Genomic DNA, 18,362 nt, shown 5'->3' on the forward strand with positions numbered 1-18,362 from the left:
AAGAAATAAATTTTGAAAACGAGATGATTTTTTAGAAGAATGTTATTTATTCTAAAGCCAGAATTATTTGGAAACTAAATATCCTTCAAAATTTGAAAATCTTCAAGTCTACAAAAACTAGAGAAACTTTGGACTAATTTAATTTATAAACCACTCCTGAAATGTGTCTACTAACAGAAAAAGTTGGTTTTTAACGTGAAAAATAGAACAATAGAAATCAATAGAAACGTAAAAGCAGTTCAAGACGCTTGTTTGAATTAATTTGGCAACGATAATTTGATTGGAAATGAATTGGCTGATTCCAAATAAGTTTTTAGACCTTCTTCGTCAGTGCAATTGTGACCGTTTTCGTCTCTAAATATTCCTTCAGGGAAACCTCGCCCCTGGAAAAAAATGAGAGAAATTTTGAAAATTTGTAAGTCGGGGTAAAATTTCCAGGTATAATTTTTCATAAAGTTTTATATTTTTACGTACAATTCACGTCCTTGTCCAGACTGCTTGTATCCGCCGAAGGGAGCGTTGGCAAACACGATGTCAAAGCAGTTGACCCTGTAAAACAAGAAGCTCTGAATTTGTATCTTTTAAGTAACACAATATTCACAACAACAATTTTTGGTGTGCATTTTTTAGAATTTTTTTCAGTCTTACATATCAAGTTTTTAAAAAAATTGCTAAAATTTTGGGACAATTTTGGTATACATTTCTTGTTTGCTAAAGAACTCACAATTTTTCATAAAAAATAAAAAAAATTTGTTAGAAAATGAAATTCGCCAAATTGTATGAAATTATTTAATTGGTGACTTTCTTTTAAAATGCACTGAAAAATTACCCTAAAAAAATTATTGGTTATCTCTTTATTAAAAAATATAGTGAAATATTAATAAAATTTAAAAAAGGCTTTTAGTAACGCAAAAATTTTAGAAACTTAATGAAATTAATTTCTGAATTGTCTATCTTAAAAAAAGATTTTCATACCAATGTTTTCACAAATTGTTTTAAAAGAAGTATAATTTGCACAAAAAATGCACAATTATGTGAAAAAAGGCACTCACCAGACGGACCCAGCTTGCACGGACTGGGCGAAGAGGAGCGCCTTATTGATATCATTGGTCATAATACCGGCCGCGAGTCCGTACTTGGTCGCGTTGGCGCGCTCGATGGCTTCGTTGATGTCGCTGAACTTGAAGATGGACTGGACGGGTCCGAAGATCTCCTCCTTGGCGATTCTCATGTTGTCCTGGACATCGGCGAAGATCGTGGGCTGGATGAAGTAGCCCTTCTCGCCCCAGCGACCCCCACCCGTCACGCACGTCGCGCCCTCCTTCTTCCCTGAGTCAATCAGGTCTTGGATCTTCTTGAACTGCGTCTCATCAATCTGCGGGCCTTGCTGGACACCATCGCCGAAGGGGTCGCCAACCTTCCTCTTCTCCGCCAGAGCTTTCGCCTTGGCGATGAACGAGTCGTAAATCGAGGCTTCGACAAAGGTGCGCGATCCAGCGCAACAGTTTTGGCCGTGGTTGTTGAAAATGGCACCGTGCGCGATTTCAGCGGCTTGGTCGACTGGAAAAAATCAGAGAGAGGGGAAGTTGTGAAAAGGTCAGGTTTTAAAAAAAAATTGAGATAATCATAATCACGACAACTTACGATCCGAATCGGCGCAGATGATAAGCGGGCTTTTTCCTCCGAGCTCGAGAGTCACTCTGAAAAAATATTTTGCATAAAAAGCTATGAATATTTGCAATCATATATTTTATGCATTTTGCAATAAAAGCATAGGCATACTTTGCACTGATTATATGCATTTGACAAATATGTAATGAACGTTTTTAGCCTTGAGAATAAAAATTCCCGACGGCAAATTCGTAGAGCAGATGGTTGCCATTTAAAAAAATATATATGTACACTCTAGATTTTGTCAGTTTTTGAAGGAGATCTCAAGCCTAATGACGTCTTCAAAAAAAATGGAACTCGTCGAACTGGCTGAACTCACGGCTATTCAATTAATCAATTTACTGAATAAAATTTGTCGTCCAGAATTTTAAAATAAATCTCCAGAGGCGAGAAATGCTTAAAAATGTGTTCACTTTTACGATTTTGACGATGAGGCATCAAGTTCTCAGTTAAGATCCCCATTTATGACGTAGTTGTCTCAAAAATATCTCGCAGCAAAAATACGGCGCGAACGTTTTCATCCTGGTTTATTTTTCCCAAAAAACATATGTTATTTGTTTTGGGGGGACACGCATTCACTATGTCTTGTATTGCATTTCTTGTAAAACCATTTCTATTCATGTTTTTACTCAACGCACTAAAATCTAACTTAATACACGGTTGGTGGGTGGCCCTCACATAACAAGTCTTGTTGGACTTGTTCACGCCAATTTTTTCAATTTTTAAAACTATTTTCTGAGACTTTGAAATCGAATTTTGAAATTCTGCCTCACGCCATTATAGATAATTAGCTGATTAATAAGATAGTTTTGAAATTTTTCAATTTTTATGGGCCAATTTTGCTGAGGTACAAATTTAATATAACAGGTGGTCTTATGCTTTTTACATATTTCTTGTACCTCAGCTTTCAAAAACCACCAAAATATTGAACTTCTTCTTCGAGTAGGACAACAACGGAATTATCTATAATGGCACGAGAAAGAATTTTGAAATTCCGTCTGGCAGCTGAGAAATAATTCAAAATGTGGGGTTGTGACGTCATTGTTGTGACGTATGCTATGACTAATGGAGTCTCACGTTAATAAATTAGGGAAGCAGAAAGAAGAATTAGGGTACCTTTTCAAATTGGATGCCGCAGCGGAGCCCATGATCAAGCGTCCGATGTCGGTGGAGCCGGTGAAGGCGACCTTGTCAATGTTGAGGTGACCTGAGATGGCAGCGCCGGCCTGGGGACCCAGACCTGGGAGGATGTTGACCACACCCGGTGGGAATCCGGCCTCCTTCGCCAACGCGCCCAAGTAGAGCGCCGTGAGTGGGGTTTGTTCCGCGGGTTTGAGGATCACCGTGCAGCCGGTCGTGAGGGCGGGCGACAGTTTCCAGGCGGCCATCAGAATGGGGTAATTCCACGGAATAATCGCACCCACCACACCAACTGGCTCTTTACGAGTGATACTAAAAATCAGAAAATATGTACATGAGCGGCAGATCTTCCCATTTCGCAAAATAATTATTCAATAAAAATTGCATGTCCAAAAACGGGTTCATTTGAAGTGAAGAATTTTTCTAAATATATTTTCCAAACATTGGAAAAATTAGGGAGAAATTTCAATCATTAATTTGCAATGTATTATCGAGTACAGGTAAAAAAATCTATGCATGTAAAATAATTTTTGGTCTGAAACCACATATTTTCTCATTTCTTCAAATAATTTTGCTAAATCTGTACCAAGCTTTTTATGTAGTTAGAATTGAATTACGTCATAAAGTTGCCGTCGACTGGAATCGTGTCACCGTGAATCTTGTCGGACCATCCGGCGAAATAGCGGAGGCAGTCGATGGCCATCCCAATGTCGAAGTCCGAGTCCCCCACGGGCTTCCCATTGTCCACCGATTCAAGATCCGCCAGGTACGAACGGTCTCGTTGAATTAGGTCCGCAAACTGCACAGAAAATGAATTTGCTCATACATACATTTTATTTTGCCAATTACTAAATTCAAACTACCTATATAAAAATACGGGATGCAAAAAACTAAGGTTTATAAATGTATAATATTCTTTCTTTATAAAATTGTGAAAATAATTTGGAAAATTCGAATGTACTTAGATTTTAAAATATATAAGAAAATAACAGTTTAAATTTTAATTGTAGAAAGTTGTAATGAAGAATTGAAACGCCGTACTCTGAATTTTTTTAAAATGGTAAATTTTGCAAATGATTAGATGACATGTCTGACGACTAGTATGCACTCATACTCAATCAGCAACTTGCAAAATTGAATATGATTTGTAACTCGCTTCACATTTAATTAAACTGATTAACAAAAATAACCTAAAATATGCATTTTTCAGGCATCAAATGCACCACAAAGAAAGAATGCATGCGAATGCTAACTATAATTACCCACATGCATGCACCATGTACAAGCAACAATTAAAAATTAATTGTGATATTTTCGCTCTTTCTATGCCTTCCTAATTTACTGCGTAAAAAAAATATACACAGATTCGAACAGAAAAAAAACGTATGAAAGTAAAATTCCACGTTGCTTCCAACCGATTCGATAAATGAAAGGAGAATCTATCTCATTATACGAAAAGGAATTTAGTCAAAAGCTGAACCAAGGGGATAAATTCGTAAGTAAATTATTGGCATTTCTTAAATATTTTCTAATTTATATGTGAGCAAGAAATCTACAAAGTATGTAAGTGTTTGCCAAGAATTGCAAACTTGACAATTAAAATATTGCGCAAAAAATCCCTTTGAAGAACAATTTCATAAGCTTGACGTGCATGAATCTGTAAGCTTAACCTACCATAAAGATTCATGTTTACGTGCAAATAAATCGATAATTTAACACGCATTTATATAATTGTTGTTATTCTTTTAATAATTAAAAGGCTAACAATGATTCAGGTAAAATTGGCATGAGTATATACGAACAGAAAATGAAATGGTCCATTAGTTAATTATTATGTAACTGACCACAAAAACTTGAAGGTCGCACACAAACACACAAGCTATGCGGCAAAACCGCTGAAAATTTCTATTTTTTCATATCAAATATGAGTTATGGATTTTAATTTTAGAAATCGCGCCATATCTTAAAAACCAAGGCTTATTTCGAAAAAGTCAATCAGTCGAGGGCACTAGCCGGGACCTTCCCCAATACGATCCCGTTTAGTTTAGGTTACCAAAATGTATCGTCTAGGCTGTAGCTCAGTGGAGAAATTGGTAGCCGAAATTGCAAAATTTTTCGGAAATTTGAACTTACCGCCTGTACCTAGCATTATTTCGAAAAAATTTTCGAGTAAATATTATAGATAATGCGGTTATGAACATATTTGCTATTACATACAACTTTGTGTTATGCACCCAATTCATTCAGCGAAACATTTATGATTTCGAAACCGAAAAATCGGTTTTTATTGAATTTCTTGAAAATGGTTCAAGATACCATGAATTAGAAAAAAGTCATTTTAAAACTTTTCGAGAGGCATCTAATGCACTTTACGGCATCTCTTTACGCCCAACCGTTTTTTTGTACGAGCCCCCGACATTTCCCATAAGAGTGCCTGACAACATACTATATGTTCCACATATAGCGCCAAATGTCTCAGGTTGCCCCGACATTTGAGCTTATGGTGGAAAAAATAGAAAAATACCAATTAAACGCGATGATGCTAATGTGCAGAAATTTTTTCCCATGCATCCATGCGAATATAAAAAATCCCGTAAATTGGCTCACCTTGTGGATAAGCTTCCCCTTGGCGGAAGGGTCCATGGAACGCCACTCCGATCCTGGCGCAAACGCCTTCCTCGCCGCTTCGACGGCCAGGTCGACATCAGCCTGCAAAAAATGCACACTTTTTAAGATTTGCAAATTAATTGATTAGCAATTGACACGAATTTTGCATACCGCAATCTTTGCATATTAATTAATTAAATCCTACTTGACCGGACAATTGCATAATAATTCATCATATAACACATGCACATTAATAAACAGATGTCGTTTCATTTCTCCACCTGCCAAAAAAACACGCAGCCCCTCAGAGTATTTCGTAATAAATAAATAACAATACCAAATCAGCCAATAAGTGTTTGCGAATTATACATTTATTATTCGCGAAATCATCTCATGAATGCAACTGCGTCGCGATACATACTTGAGCCAAGCCAATGCCACCGGCCGGCCAATTTTTGTCCAGCCAGACAATGCAAAATGTTGGCAAAAATTACATAATCATAGCCAAACATACACATTACTACTTGAAAATTTGCACATGTACGTGTCCGTCCTATTGTATTTTGCGACGCTTATTCAACCAGTGAAACTTGTGCCCGGTGAAAAAGAAGATAAGAAACCATGTACTCAATCAAGGACAAGGTCAACCAGTTTTACAAATAGATGGATGAATTTATGTGCAGAATAATATGTGCAAAAATTAGTATTCGCATGGAAAATTCAGTACCCGAAGTCGCAACAAAGTTTACTTTTACATGTGTAAATTACGAAATCTCTTACTGTGACCAAAAATGTGTCACCCTTATCTAAATTGTGGCTATAAATCTGCATAAAAATCCGATTAATGGGAGATGAAATGAGAAGAAGCAGCCTTTTGACGGAACCGGTTTTCCATTAAGAAGTGTTTCTTAATTGCTTTATTTGTGAGGGTGACCTAATTATCGTGATTATATGCTTATCAAATTGGGTGTATTTTCGAGCCTTATCTGATATTTAAGTAATTATTTATGCAGCCTTCTTTTCTATCCTCCCCAATTTTTTTGTATGAATGTATTTTTTGTACGCATGTAAAAACAACGCTTCTCAAGATGGGAATAAACTAAGATAAGCCTCTCACCTTATCAGCCGCCGCGACATCGATAATCTTCTCGGCCGTGGCAGGATTCAAAGTTGTGAATGTCTTCTTGCTCACGGCATCCACAAACTCGTTGTTGATAAACAACTAGAAATCATGTTAATAAAAGCAAATCAACTTGATTTCAAGTTATTTATATTTAATTGTAGACTAGCGAGTTATGTAATATTTAATTATATATAATTGTCCCAAAACACAACTATTTACTTACTTACCTTAGTATATTTAATTTCCGGGTTGGCGTTAGGCATCTTGAAAGTGTAGAAATTTCAACGGAAAACGACCTGCTGGACAAATATATAAACCCGAATTCGGGTTTACCGGTTTTAATAATGCAGTGCAAAAGGAAAGAGCAACAGTTTCTCGTCCGAATTCGGTTCTTCACAATCTGTCCATAGTAGAAAGAGCTTACCGAAAAGTGGGAATTTGAGACGCTCGAGAGACACGAAGGAGTCGACTTGGCCGGAGCTGAGGATAAAGTAAAGTGAGACAGCTAAAAGCTACCCACCACGGACTTCATTCTATGTAAGTTTGTAAATGCAGGACAAAAACCAGGGATAAATACATAGTTAACTAACTGCTTTAACTTTAACGAGGATGGGCCATGTTGCACATACATAACATAGATTGTATATCGTGACATAATAATAAACGATGCAGCCGAATCCGTGAATCGTGTTCATGTTCACATTTACACATACATTTTTTCCTCATTCACGACAGCGAGAACTGCAGAAGAGATGAGACATTCATGTGGCGAGGATACAGATATTTCGTGTTCGAAATGAGCTTTTACCATCATTGTAACTGAACAATTTTCATGGTTTATTTATGTACGTAGTTGGTTAAAGGTGGGTGGATTGGATTGGAGTCAATATTATTAAATGCATGTTGAGGATAGAGATATTATTCTGGGCTGAATTGATTGAATTGCTGACATGGACATGAGTTGATAAGGCCTGTTATGCTCGTTCGTTGGATGGACGAGAAGAATTTGTGGACTGATTTTGTGACGATGTCCAGTTTGGGTTGGTTTCTGATTGTAGAAAACATGCAAAATCTAATTTAATTATGTAAAACAAGGTCGACTTTTAAACAATAATGTGGTTTTATCACATTTTTGGGGTAAATATGATGGCATTGACATGAATTTGTTGCTGCATGCAACAGATTCTGTTTGGTGAGGCGAGTTGAGACTCCTCTTGTGCGTACATGAGTTATTTCATTATGAGGCGAGATGAGACTCTGCCGTGAGGATTTTCATGTTCAATATGAATGCATGGATAAATTTCCTACCAAATTTTTTGAGGAAATATATCCTCGAAAGTTAAGAAATATTGTATTTATTTACTTCTACAAGTTCTCTGGATAACAAATTAATTGAGAAAGGAATGCTTTTAGCCGGATTGCGACGACAGTTGAATTTTGATGTATGTATTTAATGTGTGCATCTGTAAATGGCGACCGTGGGGTGGGTGCCACTGGGTGCCACTGCACGTTCTCCCCTCCTAAATCAATCCATGACTTAATAGAATGTGGCAGATTTATGGGAAAGTGAACACTCTTTAAATAAATAAATAACACTTTTCCGGCCCCAACCCCAACTAACTTTGTATGTGTATATATAACTACTCTTCCAGGCTCAACTTTAAATACAGTAGTGAAGAAATTAAGCATCCATTCCTCCTTAAACATGACCAATAACAATCTTGACCACCTTAAACTCCACCACTTTCTACCCTGTCTGACATACCGATGACGAACCTCTCCTTGAGATTGACTTTACAAGACATTGACATTGACACTGACCATGGACATGAAATCTACATACGAGCAACACTCGGAAAAACATTCACATGTATGTAAATAAATAAGACATAAACTTTGCAGAGAAATGCATCTCACTCTAAAGTACGTACGATACTGGAGGTCTCCCAGCGTAAGCTCTCCAATTTTGCCTAAAGTAGTAGTCAATCGATCAAAAGTTTAATTAGTATGCAATTTCAAAAAGACAATATCTGCCAATTATCAGGTTTTGACCAAACTGGTGTCAATCGATCACGAATTTAACTTATATGAAATTTGAAAATGACACTATCCACCAATGGGCGGAGATATTTGCATCCGAAGAGCAGTAAATTTGGAAAGTGTTCAATTTGTCAACTTTAGGGTGCAATTTCTCCTCTTCGGATGCAAATATCTCCGCAAAACAGTCGCATTGGGAGATGGTGCCTTTTGCAGATGTCATATAAACTAAATTTGTGATCGATTGACATTACGATTTAGTCAAAATCGGAGAGCATACGCTGGGCGACCTCCATTGTGCGACATTGAGCTAAACCGAAACATTCTTTCTGAAAGAGTACACGAGATAAAGAGAAATCCTAGTGGTTCTAGTGATCCTCTAGTGTCGTAGATTTTTACATGCACATTTTGTCGAGTACATGTCCACGTACATTTACTGCGATCCAAAGCCAAGTTCATGGTCACACCAACGAATACCAAACCAAACCATCTGCAAAATGTCTCTAAATCTTGTCAAATACTCAGCCTCACCCTAAAACTAAAACCCACCAGATTAAAACTCTCCCTAAAAGTTACCTAAAAATAAACTCTTCGAAATCCACTCTTTTAAATGAGGACTCGATTCTCCACGCTTTTTCACCAAGGCGAGGATAATTTATTGCCTGCTTAATATGAAATATTTATCAGCCACCGACCTCGCCCTCGAAATTAGAAAAACACAATTTAAATGTTACAACTTTAACTTTAATGAAATCAAAATGTTTCAGTTTCATGCTAAATTTTCAGTATGTGAATGAATTACAAGAATTTTAAACAAATGAATTTGAAGCTGGCTTAATTATAAAAAAAGAAAGAAGCTATTAGTAAAGAAAGTACAAGATATATACTGACTTGACCGGGGTTAATTAATTATCACGAAAACGACCCTATCAAAGATTATTAATCATAATAATATTTAGAACATGATTAAACATGGTGCAAAAAGTAGCTTAATTAAGTAATTAATCAATTAATTATTGTTTCTCTTCCGCCTGGTGACCCACCCACTATCAGTGTAAATTAATAATTATTATTGTGGAAAAAGATTGATTCTAAATTTTTATAAGAGAAATGGAAATTAATTAATTAAGATCTACTAATCGTCGTCTTGATCTCCACCTTTGGCCGGTCGCGGAGCTGGACCTCCCGCCCGTTTCGCCATGATGATCTGATCCACTATGAGGATCGTGACGGCCGCCTTGGTCGCGTACTGGATGGCCCACTCCTTCCCGTTGTAGAGGTCGACGATTCCAGCGGCCTCCACGTCGATGAGGGAATCTTTCGAATCGTCGGAAATGTCAAAACCAATGTTTTTCTGGCCGGCGTGATGCGCCGCGATGATTCTGGCCAGCACCTCGTTCGATTTTTTGCCAGAGTTGTCGGCAAAGATTTTGATGAAGGATTCCAACGCGGAGGCGAATTTTTTTACCGAGTATTGTTCAAGACCTGGTAGTGTCTCGCCGTAGGATTCAATTTGACGGGCGAGCTCGATTTCAGTTGCGCCAGCGCCGGGAAGTAACTTTCCGTCCTACAAAGGGAAATTAACAGAGAACAAATTAGAATGGTAAAAAGTGGAGGATTTTATACAGATATTAACAGGATTTAAGAATTTGATTAGGTAGTAAAACAGTTTGAGTTTATGAATACGTAAATCTTAAAATTTTCACGAAATAATTTCATCGAAATTTACTTTCCATCCTGGATAGAAAACAGTAAGAATTTTGTCCAGAATAAGATTCTGATTAGCATCTAAAACGGTTTCACTTGAAACGTCAACAACTAAAAAGTACTCATCCTTAGATAACGTAAACGATTGGATTGATTGATTATAAATACCTTCGTAATTCCCTTGTAAGTATTCACTCCGTCGTTGATGGCACGCTCGATGTCGTCCAAATAGTTGTCTGTCGCGCCTCGGAGGACAATGGTGGCGATTTTCGACTCTGTCGTGCCCACTTTGATAACCACGATGGACGTATCGCCCAACTCGTCGACATAAACTTCATCCGCATATCCTAAATCTTCCGGAATTGGTTTCTCCACTTTGGGAGAGGCCGTGGCGTTGACGGACTTGCACACGCGGCGGAGATCAAACTTGCTCAGGAGACGGATCGCCATGAGGTTGTACTTGTTGAGAAAATGGAGCGCCATGTCGCCAATCTTTCCTCCAGTTATCACCACACTCGCCCCAGAGTCCGCGATCGCTTTGATCTGATTTTCCAACATGGCCTCCTCCCCTTGCGAAAAGTTCATCAGCTCCTTGGCCGTCTTGATGAGAACGGTCCCCTAATTCAGAATTTGAAAACAAGATGGTTAAAAAACACAAACAAAACAAACAAAATTGGGCAAAATTTGCTAAATCGAGTAATATTTCTGCATGATTTTGTACCTTGGTCTCCGTCTGTGTGATGTCGAGTGGACAAGTGAACACCGCAATTTTGGCGTTCGACTTTTTGATAATCGCCGTTTCCACGTTTCTCTTGAAAACGAGGCCTTGCATAACTTCAGAGGCGTGGATGGACGACCCCTGTCAATCAAAACAAATTAGTAATTACCAAAATTAACAATAATTATTTAGAAATATTATTTCTCAACTCACCAAAATCTTACATACTCGGATATTATCGACATTGAAAGTCGTTTGCTTATCAGGAATGACGGCAACTGTGGGACAGAAATATTATATGAAGGAACTTACTTGTATACAACATATCATTTCGATTTCCGCTTACCACACGCTTTCGTAACCAATTTAGCGATAAGGTCCTCATTTCCCAACTGCTTACTCATAACGGAAGTTCGGATCGCGTTGTAGACTTGTTTCTCGTCGCGAAAGTCCTTGATTTCACCGAGACTAAGGGACGGCAAGATGGCCATTGCCTTTTCAAGGGCGATTTCAAACCCGTCGCTAATTTGAGAGGGGGTCAGTCCCTAAAATACAAAATAAGATAAAATCCAGGCTCAAAATTACATCTTAAAAAAATTTCTAACCATTTTTAAGAGATCGTCCGCACCCTCGAGCAACGCGGCGGCGAACAGAATAACAAAATTTGTCCCATCCCCGACCTCCTGTTCTTGCATTTGAGAAGCCAACACCATTATTTTTGCTGCGGGGTGTTCCACCTGATTAAATAATTTGTTAATAATCAATCACAATAATTAAGCTTAAGAGGATTTCTTTTCTTAAACTCACGTCCAACTCGTGCATAATAGTTCCGGCATCATTTGTCACAAAAAGTTTTTCGATGTGATTGATGATCATTTTATTCATGCCGCACGGTCCGTAGGCTGACCGGAGAGATTCGGCGAATTCTTTACACGCGTTGATATTCCGATTCACGGCCTCCTCCAGGCCGGAGAAATGCTAGAAAAGAATAATAATTAAATTATGCATTATAATTTTAACTGTTCCAAATTTTTATTGCATTTTTAGTTTTGAATAAACAAAATTGAAATGACTCACCCTCGACCCCTCCTTCAACATGGAGGCAAACCCCGCCGCCTTTGGAACGTGAAGAGCCATTCTGACTTTATTTTAATTTGTGATTAAAAATGAGTTGAAAAATTGGAGATAAATTTTGGAAATTTTGAAAACTTTTAAAAATTTATGGGAGAAAGAAGAGCACGTTGAATGAAACCAAGGCACACACACCGACCATTCAGAAGATTCTGGATGGGTTTGAATTCCGCGGGGTAAATGCCGGTCGGGAAAAGTGAGACGGTGGCGCAAAATATTTTTCGCACGTGGTTGAAGCAAGTGCTGTTCAAAGGATTCTTTTTGATTAATTTTGCCTAAATTTTGAAATAATAAAGATAAATAATTAAATTAATTGAGGATAACATGCAATTAAAAGAAGAGGTGACTGAAAGTGGCGGTGGTGGTGGAAGTGGAGCACCCAAAGGAGGAAGACCTAAATTTGGAAACACGAAACGAAAATCAGGTCAAAAATCGCGACTTTTGCAAAAAGCTAAAAAGTTTGCGAAACAAGGCCGTCTCGGGCGTGGATTTGAAGTGGATACCGAAACGTACAACTATTTTGTCCAAGTGCTCGAACTCTGGCAAAAGAATGCGTTTGAAAGTGACGAGGAGAGAGGTGAATGAATACTCAATCTAATTGAAATTTAATTTTTCTATTTCATTGATTACTTAATTAATTATCTATTTAATTAGAAACCTTCATCACCAACTCGTTCGCCCAAACTGAGGGACATGAAGTTAACTATTCCAGCAACCAGTTAACCTCTCGTGTTATCGAGACGATCCTCCCTTCCGCCAGTGAAGAAGTCCTCCTCAGATTCGGAACTGCGTTTGGTCCCTCCCTTCGAACCCTGTGCTCTGACCCCTTCGCTTCCCACGTTGTGGAAAAACTCCTGGAAATCGCGAGTGCGGAAAAGTGGGCGAAAGAGAGCCCAAAGCTGACCGAGTGGTTCAGACAAACGGCGCGATTCGTGTTAAATAATCTTGAAGAGTTCACCTTCGGTAAGTAGCAACCAAATAATTTTGAATCCTGTAAGATATACATATTTGTTGTTGGAAGGACGACTTAATTATTAGACGTCGAGTTTTATTCAATTTCAAAGTTTTGTAACAACATTACAAATAGACTAGTTAATTCATAAAGCATTAAAACAATCAATTATTACTATTCAACAGGCATATTAAATTGGGCTCCATTTAGGTTAACATGGTCAATATTCTTTTGGGGCATGTTTTCATGAGTGAGGGCAGCGTTAAGCAGATCTTTCAATTCCTTATTGTATTTTTGGAGAAAGTACTTTGACTCCCCTGTAGCCATGATTTTCACGCAGTCGAAGTACAGTCGAGCAAACCATTTGAGCTGGCAGGCAACGATGAGTGAAAGTCCATACACACCGAGAGGGAAAGCAAGGTCGGGACGCATCTCATGACCTTTGGCTCGTTCTTCTCTTGCCGACCCACACATCTCCACCCAATTTTCACTCTCCACATCATCTTCATTATCGTCTTGGTTGGCAATCTTGTGACAAGCGTTGACGATGTCTCTCCACAAAATACGAGCCACTTCTTTTATATCACCAAATTTAGTAAAGCAAATACTGATATCAACCAGTTTCCCGTTCTTATCCATCCAAGGTATAGCATAAATCTGATACGTGCATCCGAACTTAGCTATAAAATCATACCGGACATTAATGTATAGTTCTATTTGACATTATGTAACACTCAAAACTACCTGTAATATATTCCGACTTAAATGGGATCAGATCAATTTTGCGTTTTGATGGAGAGAAAAACACTTCTTTTCCAGACGGTGTGACATGTCGCAGTTTAGCATGCAATTTAACTTTATGAAATTGACTCAATGAGACAATCAGGACAAGTATGTTTGAGATCTGCAATTATAAAGTATATAAAATTAAACTCAAGACAATTATAATTAATTACAATAGTTTACCAAAATGCTTGGACAGAATATGGTGACGCAGACCCACGTAGTTAGTCCAGGATTTGAGAGGACACTTTTTGCACCCAAATAGACGCATTTTCAAGTGTTTAGTGAGAATATGTCTTTTGCTCTCAGTCAAATTCATAAATTTAGTTTCGCAATTCAAGAGAGGGCATGATAGTTTGACGTTGTAGTTTTCTCGATCCGCAATCTGTTTCTCTATATTGGCAACTGCATTGTTGTACTCTTGATTGTCAGTGGGAGGAGGTGTCACCGCAAAATAGTCCTTCACAGTCATCTCAGGAGGAATTTCGGTGGCTTGCTTCACATTTTCATACTAAAATTAAGGAGAAATCTGTTCAGCATAACATATGTACATAGTTTTATACATAAAATTTTTACATATGTTTTTATGTAATTGGACCTCATGCATAAAAGTCTGTAAAATTGGAACATCCATTCTTTGCCTTCCCGTCCCCGTCTTAGCATTTATTTTGGCCTTAATCTTTTCAAAAATATCGTCAATCTGACCCAGTTTCCACTCATTTAGATCCACCTGCTAAATTCATATTCATGATAGTAAATCATGGCATGGCATATCATAAAACATAGGCTGCGCGCAAACCTTTTCTCCTATCAATTCATCAGGGTCCTCTAATCCATCATCATCATCATCAGTACTTTCACCAACAGTGACGTCATCATCATCGCCAAAAGCTCCTCTCAACTCTGAACGTGCTGCTGCTGAGCTTGTCCCTCCCCCTGAACGAGTCACCCTGTGTGGTGTTGACTCGTAGCCTAATATGCGAATAAAAATAATGATACATGAATAGTAATAATAATTATCAAGTACTTTCTCCAAGGAAAAGTTGACTAACCGGAAGTATCCATATCTTTCGAAAATCGTGGTCTTTTTTTAGGCGTTGTGTCATCACTGCCACTCATTTCATCGTAATCCTCGTCATAATCCGTAAAAGAATCGCTTTCGTCCCCTTTCACTTTCATACTTTTGGGTGGCATTTTTCTCTACATAAGCATTAAATTAGTGATGACTTACAAACAATGATAATAATAATATGCAACATAATCATACTTACAATTTCCGATCAAAACAATCCGTCAACTTTCAGCAATTTTTATTTAAAACACTTTGTTTGGGTTATATCAACCCACGTTAAAATCTAAAACTACTCACTAAAATAGACTAAATCTCTAATTGACATAATTTCGGAGGATGAAAATTATTTATTTTTAATTGGAGAAAGATAAGAGGAGAATAAGACCAAATGTGGTGGGAAGAGGAGAGTATTCCTTGTCTTTGCTTTTGAACACAATGACCACCACCAAGTTGCATAACGAATTCTTAGTGAGAGTTCATCAGTAGTACTTCGGGTAGGAGGAGAAGCTTCATCTCTGTTCCTAATCTGATATGCATATGGGTACAAATCATTAGAATAATGTCCTTTGTCTGAATACTTTTATCCCACCTTAAAATGCAGTGAAACCGTCGAAAAAATATTTTTTGCTTGTCAAAGGAAATAATTGTTTCTTTATTGATCATTTTACATGAACCTTCGACTAGACCCGTATGCGAATCATGTGATGCGAAAGGTCGCCCAATGTTTGACCGGATTTGTACAAGAGTCGGGTAAGAGGAGAAATTGATTACTTTTTACCATGTTTTTCACCCAATTTTTTAAAAATAATTTTTCATTTGATTTTCATAATTTTACAAAACCCTTGTCTTAATTCCTTAGGTCAGACCGGCACCCAGCAGCAACATCAGCCCGGCGGAAGGCAGGAAAAACCCGGGCGTCGAAAAACTACCATGAACGACACGCTTTTTGGTGAGAGGACTCGAAATCGAAAAAATGAAGAAATTTTCTCCGATTTTTACACCCGTTTCCTTACTTGGCCCCAATTTTTTGACCTGTTCGGCTCCGAGTTGACATCTGGACTTGTGCAAGTCGTGTTGAAAACGGGCGCCAGGGTGGATCCCGAAGCGATGCAGGTATTTATTTATATAAATAGTAAAAATTTAATAAAATTGTATTGAAATTTTGAAATTCTGCCCAGATAAGTTCAGCCGACGGGATTCAGCGCGTATGTAAAGCGCTCGGAGACGAGATAAACTTGACGAATGACACCCATGCAAATTTATACACGCGGCTGCTCGAGGTCTGCCTTTCCCTGGAGAACGACGAGATGTGGAGCCACATTTTCAAAAAGTACTTTGCCCGACGACTAGAAAACTTTGGGGTGCATGAAAAGGGAAAGTTTTCGCTGAAGAAGATCATTGAGACGTGTCCGTCGAAGGAGGAGGTGCGTAATTAATTAATGTGGGACTGGATGACTCATCACTAAAATCGAATTAATTGTTAATTTATTTCTTCTTTGTCAATTAATAGTTTGAAGTTATCTTTGACGAGCTTCATCCCAATTTGGAGAAATTGTACAAGGCGGACTCAACTTCGCCGTTTGTCTCGTTGGCCATCGCGTGTAAAAAGTTTGGGACGAGACAGGCCCAGTTTGTCCAAAGTTTGACTGATATTCTGACCCAAGACGGTGAGAAGACGAAGGTCGAGGAGGAGGACAACTTTATCCTCAAGTTGGCCAGGTTTGGGGGAAAGTTGGAACTCAAGGAGGACGGCACGCCTAAATATTTGACGCAGTTTGTCGGCACGATGATTACCCAGAATTTGATGGACTTTCATAAACCGCTCAAGGTGAATTTAAATATGGCAGGATTTAAATAATTAATTGTGCACATAAGTTGCAGATTTTGTTACAAAACTTGTATAACTTCAGTATTATTATGTAAAGTTTAAAATGTACATGACTTCTTATTAATAATTGCAGGCTACCTCCTCCCTGTTGGAAATGGAGGCGACATCCTTAATTAAGTTGACCATGGACCCCAAAGGAAGCCACATTATCGACGCGTTCTTCAAAAGTTCAACTATTGGAGAGAAAAATAAGGAAAAATTGTTGAATAAGTTTAAAGTACGTATTTGTTGATTTATAAGAGGATATCAATTAATTGTTATCTTGTTAATTAAGTTTTTAATTTTGTTGGTTTAACTAATAATTTGTTTAATTATTGCCAGGAGTACATGCATTCCCTCGCCATGAACAAGTTTGGGTCTCGCGTTGTGGATACGATGTGGGCGTGGGGGTCGCTGAAGCATAAAACTGTCATCACTTCATCCCTCGTCGACCGTGTAGCGCAGTTGGGTGCGAGTCCGAGTGGCAAGTTTATCGTGGAAAAGTGCAACGTTCACGGATTCAAGAGGGACGCCAAGGTGTGGGCAGAGTCCATCGAGAAAGGGGACAAAAGGCAGACGGAGGCGGAGAATGTATTGTCCGAATTATTGGGGACAGGAGACGACAATATAGAAGAAAAAGTGGGCAAGAGGAAGAAAAGGGACAAAAAGAATAAGGAGGACAAAATCAAAGTTGAAGAACACGAGGAACCAGCACAAGAAGAAGAAGTGAGTAAAAAGAAGAGCAAAAAGGACAAGAAGAAGATTAAATTAGCGGAAGAACAAGCGGAAGTAAGTGAACAAGTGACTGACCAATTGGAAGAAGAAGGTGCCAAAAAGAAGAAGAAAAAGAGTAAGAGAGATAAAACAAGTTCTGGAGTAGAGGAGCAAGGTGACCAAGAAATGATGACGACAGAAATTGACCAAGAGGACGAGGTAGAGACGAAACCTAAGAAAAAGAAGAAAAGTAAGAGAAGTCATGACGAAGTGGAGGAGCAACAAATTGTGACGACGACGGCGACAAACGACGACATCGCGTCAGAAGAACCGGAGAGAAAGAAGAAGAAAAAGAAGGCTAATAAATAATTTATTATAAATACTTAGAATTATATAAAACGTTTAAAAACTTCCAGATTTTTCTATATATTGATTTAGTTATTAAACAGTTTCCTTTAAAGACTTACTTTTGACAACCGAATTTAGACGATATTTATATTTAATTCGTTTACTTTAATATATCGCAATTCGATTTTTTGACAAGAGGAGATTTAAATTTGAATAAATTGTTATACAATTTCGGAATCAATGTTTTCTGGTGGACTTTATTGATTCATATACGTTTCAACAAGGTTTTCATACCATGCAAAATTTATGTCTCATCGAAATAAAATTAAAAAACAATGAATGCATGTACGTATGAATAACGAATCATGAGAAAAATAATAAAGCCATTTAATTAAATCATCGAGGAACAAAAGTGAACCATTTTCGTGTTATGTGTTATTTCGCATGATTAATAAAATCTAAATCATCTTCAGTTACATTTTTCAAGAAATA

At 37.9% G+C, this 18,362-nt stretch overlaps 4 protein-coding genes across 6 annotated transcripts; 1 reads left to right on the top strand and 3 right to left on the bottom strand.

Moving 5' to 3' along the window:
• Positions 1-24: 24 nt before the first annotated feature.
• On the bottom strand, positions 25-7,110 carry LOC110862347 (retinal dehydrogenase 1). 2 transcript variants are annotated; one of them, XM_022111539.2, is made up of 10 exons: positions 6,966-7,110; positions 6,769-6,840; positions 6,536-6,640; positions 5,419-5,520; positions 3,429-3,610; positions 2,788-3,123; positions 1,645-1,700; positions 1,053-1,560; positions 475-549; positions 25-383 (listed from the first exon to the last, which is right to left on the bottom strand). In XM_022111539.2, the coding sequence occupies exons 2-10, from the start codon at positions 6,802-6,804 to the stop codon at positions 314-316; spliced, it is 1,470 nt and encodes a 489-aa protein (XP_021967231.1). In that variant the 5' UTR covers positions 6,805-6,840; positions 6,966-7,110; the 3' UTR covers positions 25-313. The 2 variants fall into 2 exon arrangements, with proteins under 2 accessions (XP_021967231.1, XP_021967232.1); XM_022111540.2 differs by having other exon boundaries at positions 6,769-6,837; positions 6,966-7,083.
• A 2,085-nt stretch (positions 7,111-9,195) lies between these two features.
• On the bottom strand, positions 9,196-12,311 carry LOC110862331 (T-complex protein 1 subunit theta). Its single transcript, XM_022111520.2, has 8 exons — positions 12,081-12,311; positions 11,811-11,981; positions 11,609-11,740; positions 11,350-11,548; positions 11,217-11,281; positions 11,007-11,144; positions 10,454-10,903; positions 9,196-10,145 (listed from the first exon to the last, which is right to left on the bottom strand). Exons 1-8 carry the CDS (start codon positions 12,138-12,140, stop codon positions 9,714-9,716), a joined length of 1,647 nt encoding a protein of 548 aa, XP_021967212.1. The 5' UTR covers positions 12,141-12,311; the 3' UTR covers positions 9,196-9,713.
• Positions 12,312-12,359: 48 nt separating this feature from the next.
• Positions 12,360-18,107, top strand: LOC110862294 (nucleolar protein 9). Its single transcript, XM_022111473.2, has 8 exons — positions 12,360-12,711; positions 12,789-13,097; positions 15,626-15,691; positions 15,801-16,054; positions 16,120-16,365; positions 16,452-16,769; positions 16,903-17,046; positions 17,151-18,107. Exons 1-8 carry the CDS (start codon positions 12,459-12,461, stop codon positions 17,889-17,891), a joined length of 2,331 nt encoding a protein of 776 aa, XP_021967165.1. The 5' UTR covers positions 12,360-12,458; the 3' UTR covers positions 17,892-18,107.
• LOC110862295 lies at positions 13,142-15,384 on the bottom strand. 2 transcript variants are annotated; one of them, XM_022111475.2, is made up of 7 exons: positions 15,141-15,384; positions 14,922-15,069; positions 14,669-14,841; positions 14,468-14,599; positions 14,053-14,380; positions 13,831-13,990; positions 13,142-13,766 (listed from the first exon to the last, which is right to left on the bottom strand). In XM_022111475.2, exons 2-6 carry the CDS (start codon positions 15,061-15,063, stop codon positions 13,944-13,946), a joined length of 822 nt encoding a protein of 273 aa, XP_021967167.1. In that variant the 5' UTR covers positions 15,064-15,069; positions 15,141-15,384; the 3' UTR covers positions 13,142-13,766; positions 13,831-13,943. The 2 variants fall into 2 exon arrangements, with proteins under 2 accessions (XP_021967167.1, XP_021967166.1); XM_022111474.2 differs by having other exon boundaries at positions 14,468-14,602.
• Positions 18,108-18,362: the final 255 nt, after the last annotated feature.

This window comes from Folsomia candida, unplaced genomic scaffold, assembly GCF_002217175.1.
Source record: "Folsomia candida strain VU population unplaced genomic scaffold, ASM221717v1 Fcan01_Sc054, whole genome shotgun sequence".
NCBI classification, from domain to species: Eukaryota; Metazoa; Arthropoda; class Collembola; order Entomobryomorpha; family Isotomidae; genus Folsomia; species Folsomia candida.

Excerpts from the sequence above, each read along its gene's own strand:
- LOC110862347 (XM_022111539.2), bottom strand. The coding sequence starts at position 6,804 with ATGCCTAACGCCAACCCGGAAATTAAATATACTAAG. Across the intron at positions 1,561-1,644 it reads CATCTGCGCCGATTCGGATC|TCGACCAAGCCGCTGAAATC; the intron begins GTAAGTTGTCGT and ends GATTTTTTCCAG. Across the intron at positions 550-1,052 it reads GTGCAAGCTGGGTCCGTCTG|GGTCAACTGCTTTGACATCG; the intron begins GTGAGTGCCTTT and ends CTTGTTTTACAG.
- LOC110862331 (XM_022111520.2), bottom strand. The coding sequence starts at position 12,140 with ATGGCTCTTCACGTTCCAAAGGCGGCGGGGTTTGCCTCCATGTTGAAG. Across the intron at positions 11,145-11,216 it reads TCCGAGTATGTAAGATTTTG|GGGTCGTCCATCCACGCCTC; the intron begins GTGAGTTGAGAA and ends TTTGATTGACAG. Across the intron at positions 10,904-11,006 it reads TCACACAGACGGAGACCAAG|GGGACCGTTCTCATCAAGAC; the intron begins GTACAAAATCAT and ends ATTCTGAATTAG.
- LOC110862294 (XM_022111473.2), top strand. The coding sequence starts at position 12,459 with ATGCAATTAAAAGAAGAGGTGACTGAAAGTGGCGGTGGTGGTGGAAGT. Across the intron at positions 12,712-12,788 it reads TGAAAGTGACGAGGAGAGAG|AAACCTTCATCACCAACTCG; the intron begins GTGAATGAATAC and ends CTATTTAATTAG. Across the intron at positions 13,098-15,625 it reads TCTTGAAGAGTTCACCTTCG|ACCCGTATGCGAATCATGTG; the intron begins GTAAGTAGCAAC and ends ACCTTCGACTAG.
- LOC110862295 (XM_022111474.2), bottom strand. The coding sequence starts at position 15,063 with ATGCCACCCAAAAGTATGAAAGTGAAAGGGGACGAAAGCGATTCTTTT. Across the intron at positions 14,842-14,921 it reads GAAAGATATGGATACTTCCG|GCTACGAGTCAACACCACAC; the intron begins GTTAGTCAACTT and ends TTCGCATATTAG. Across the intron at positions 14,603-14,668 it reads ATGAATTGATAGGAGAAAAG|CAGGTGGATCTAAATGAGTG; the intron begins GTTTGCGCGCAG and ends ATATGAATTTAG.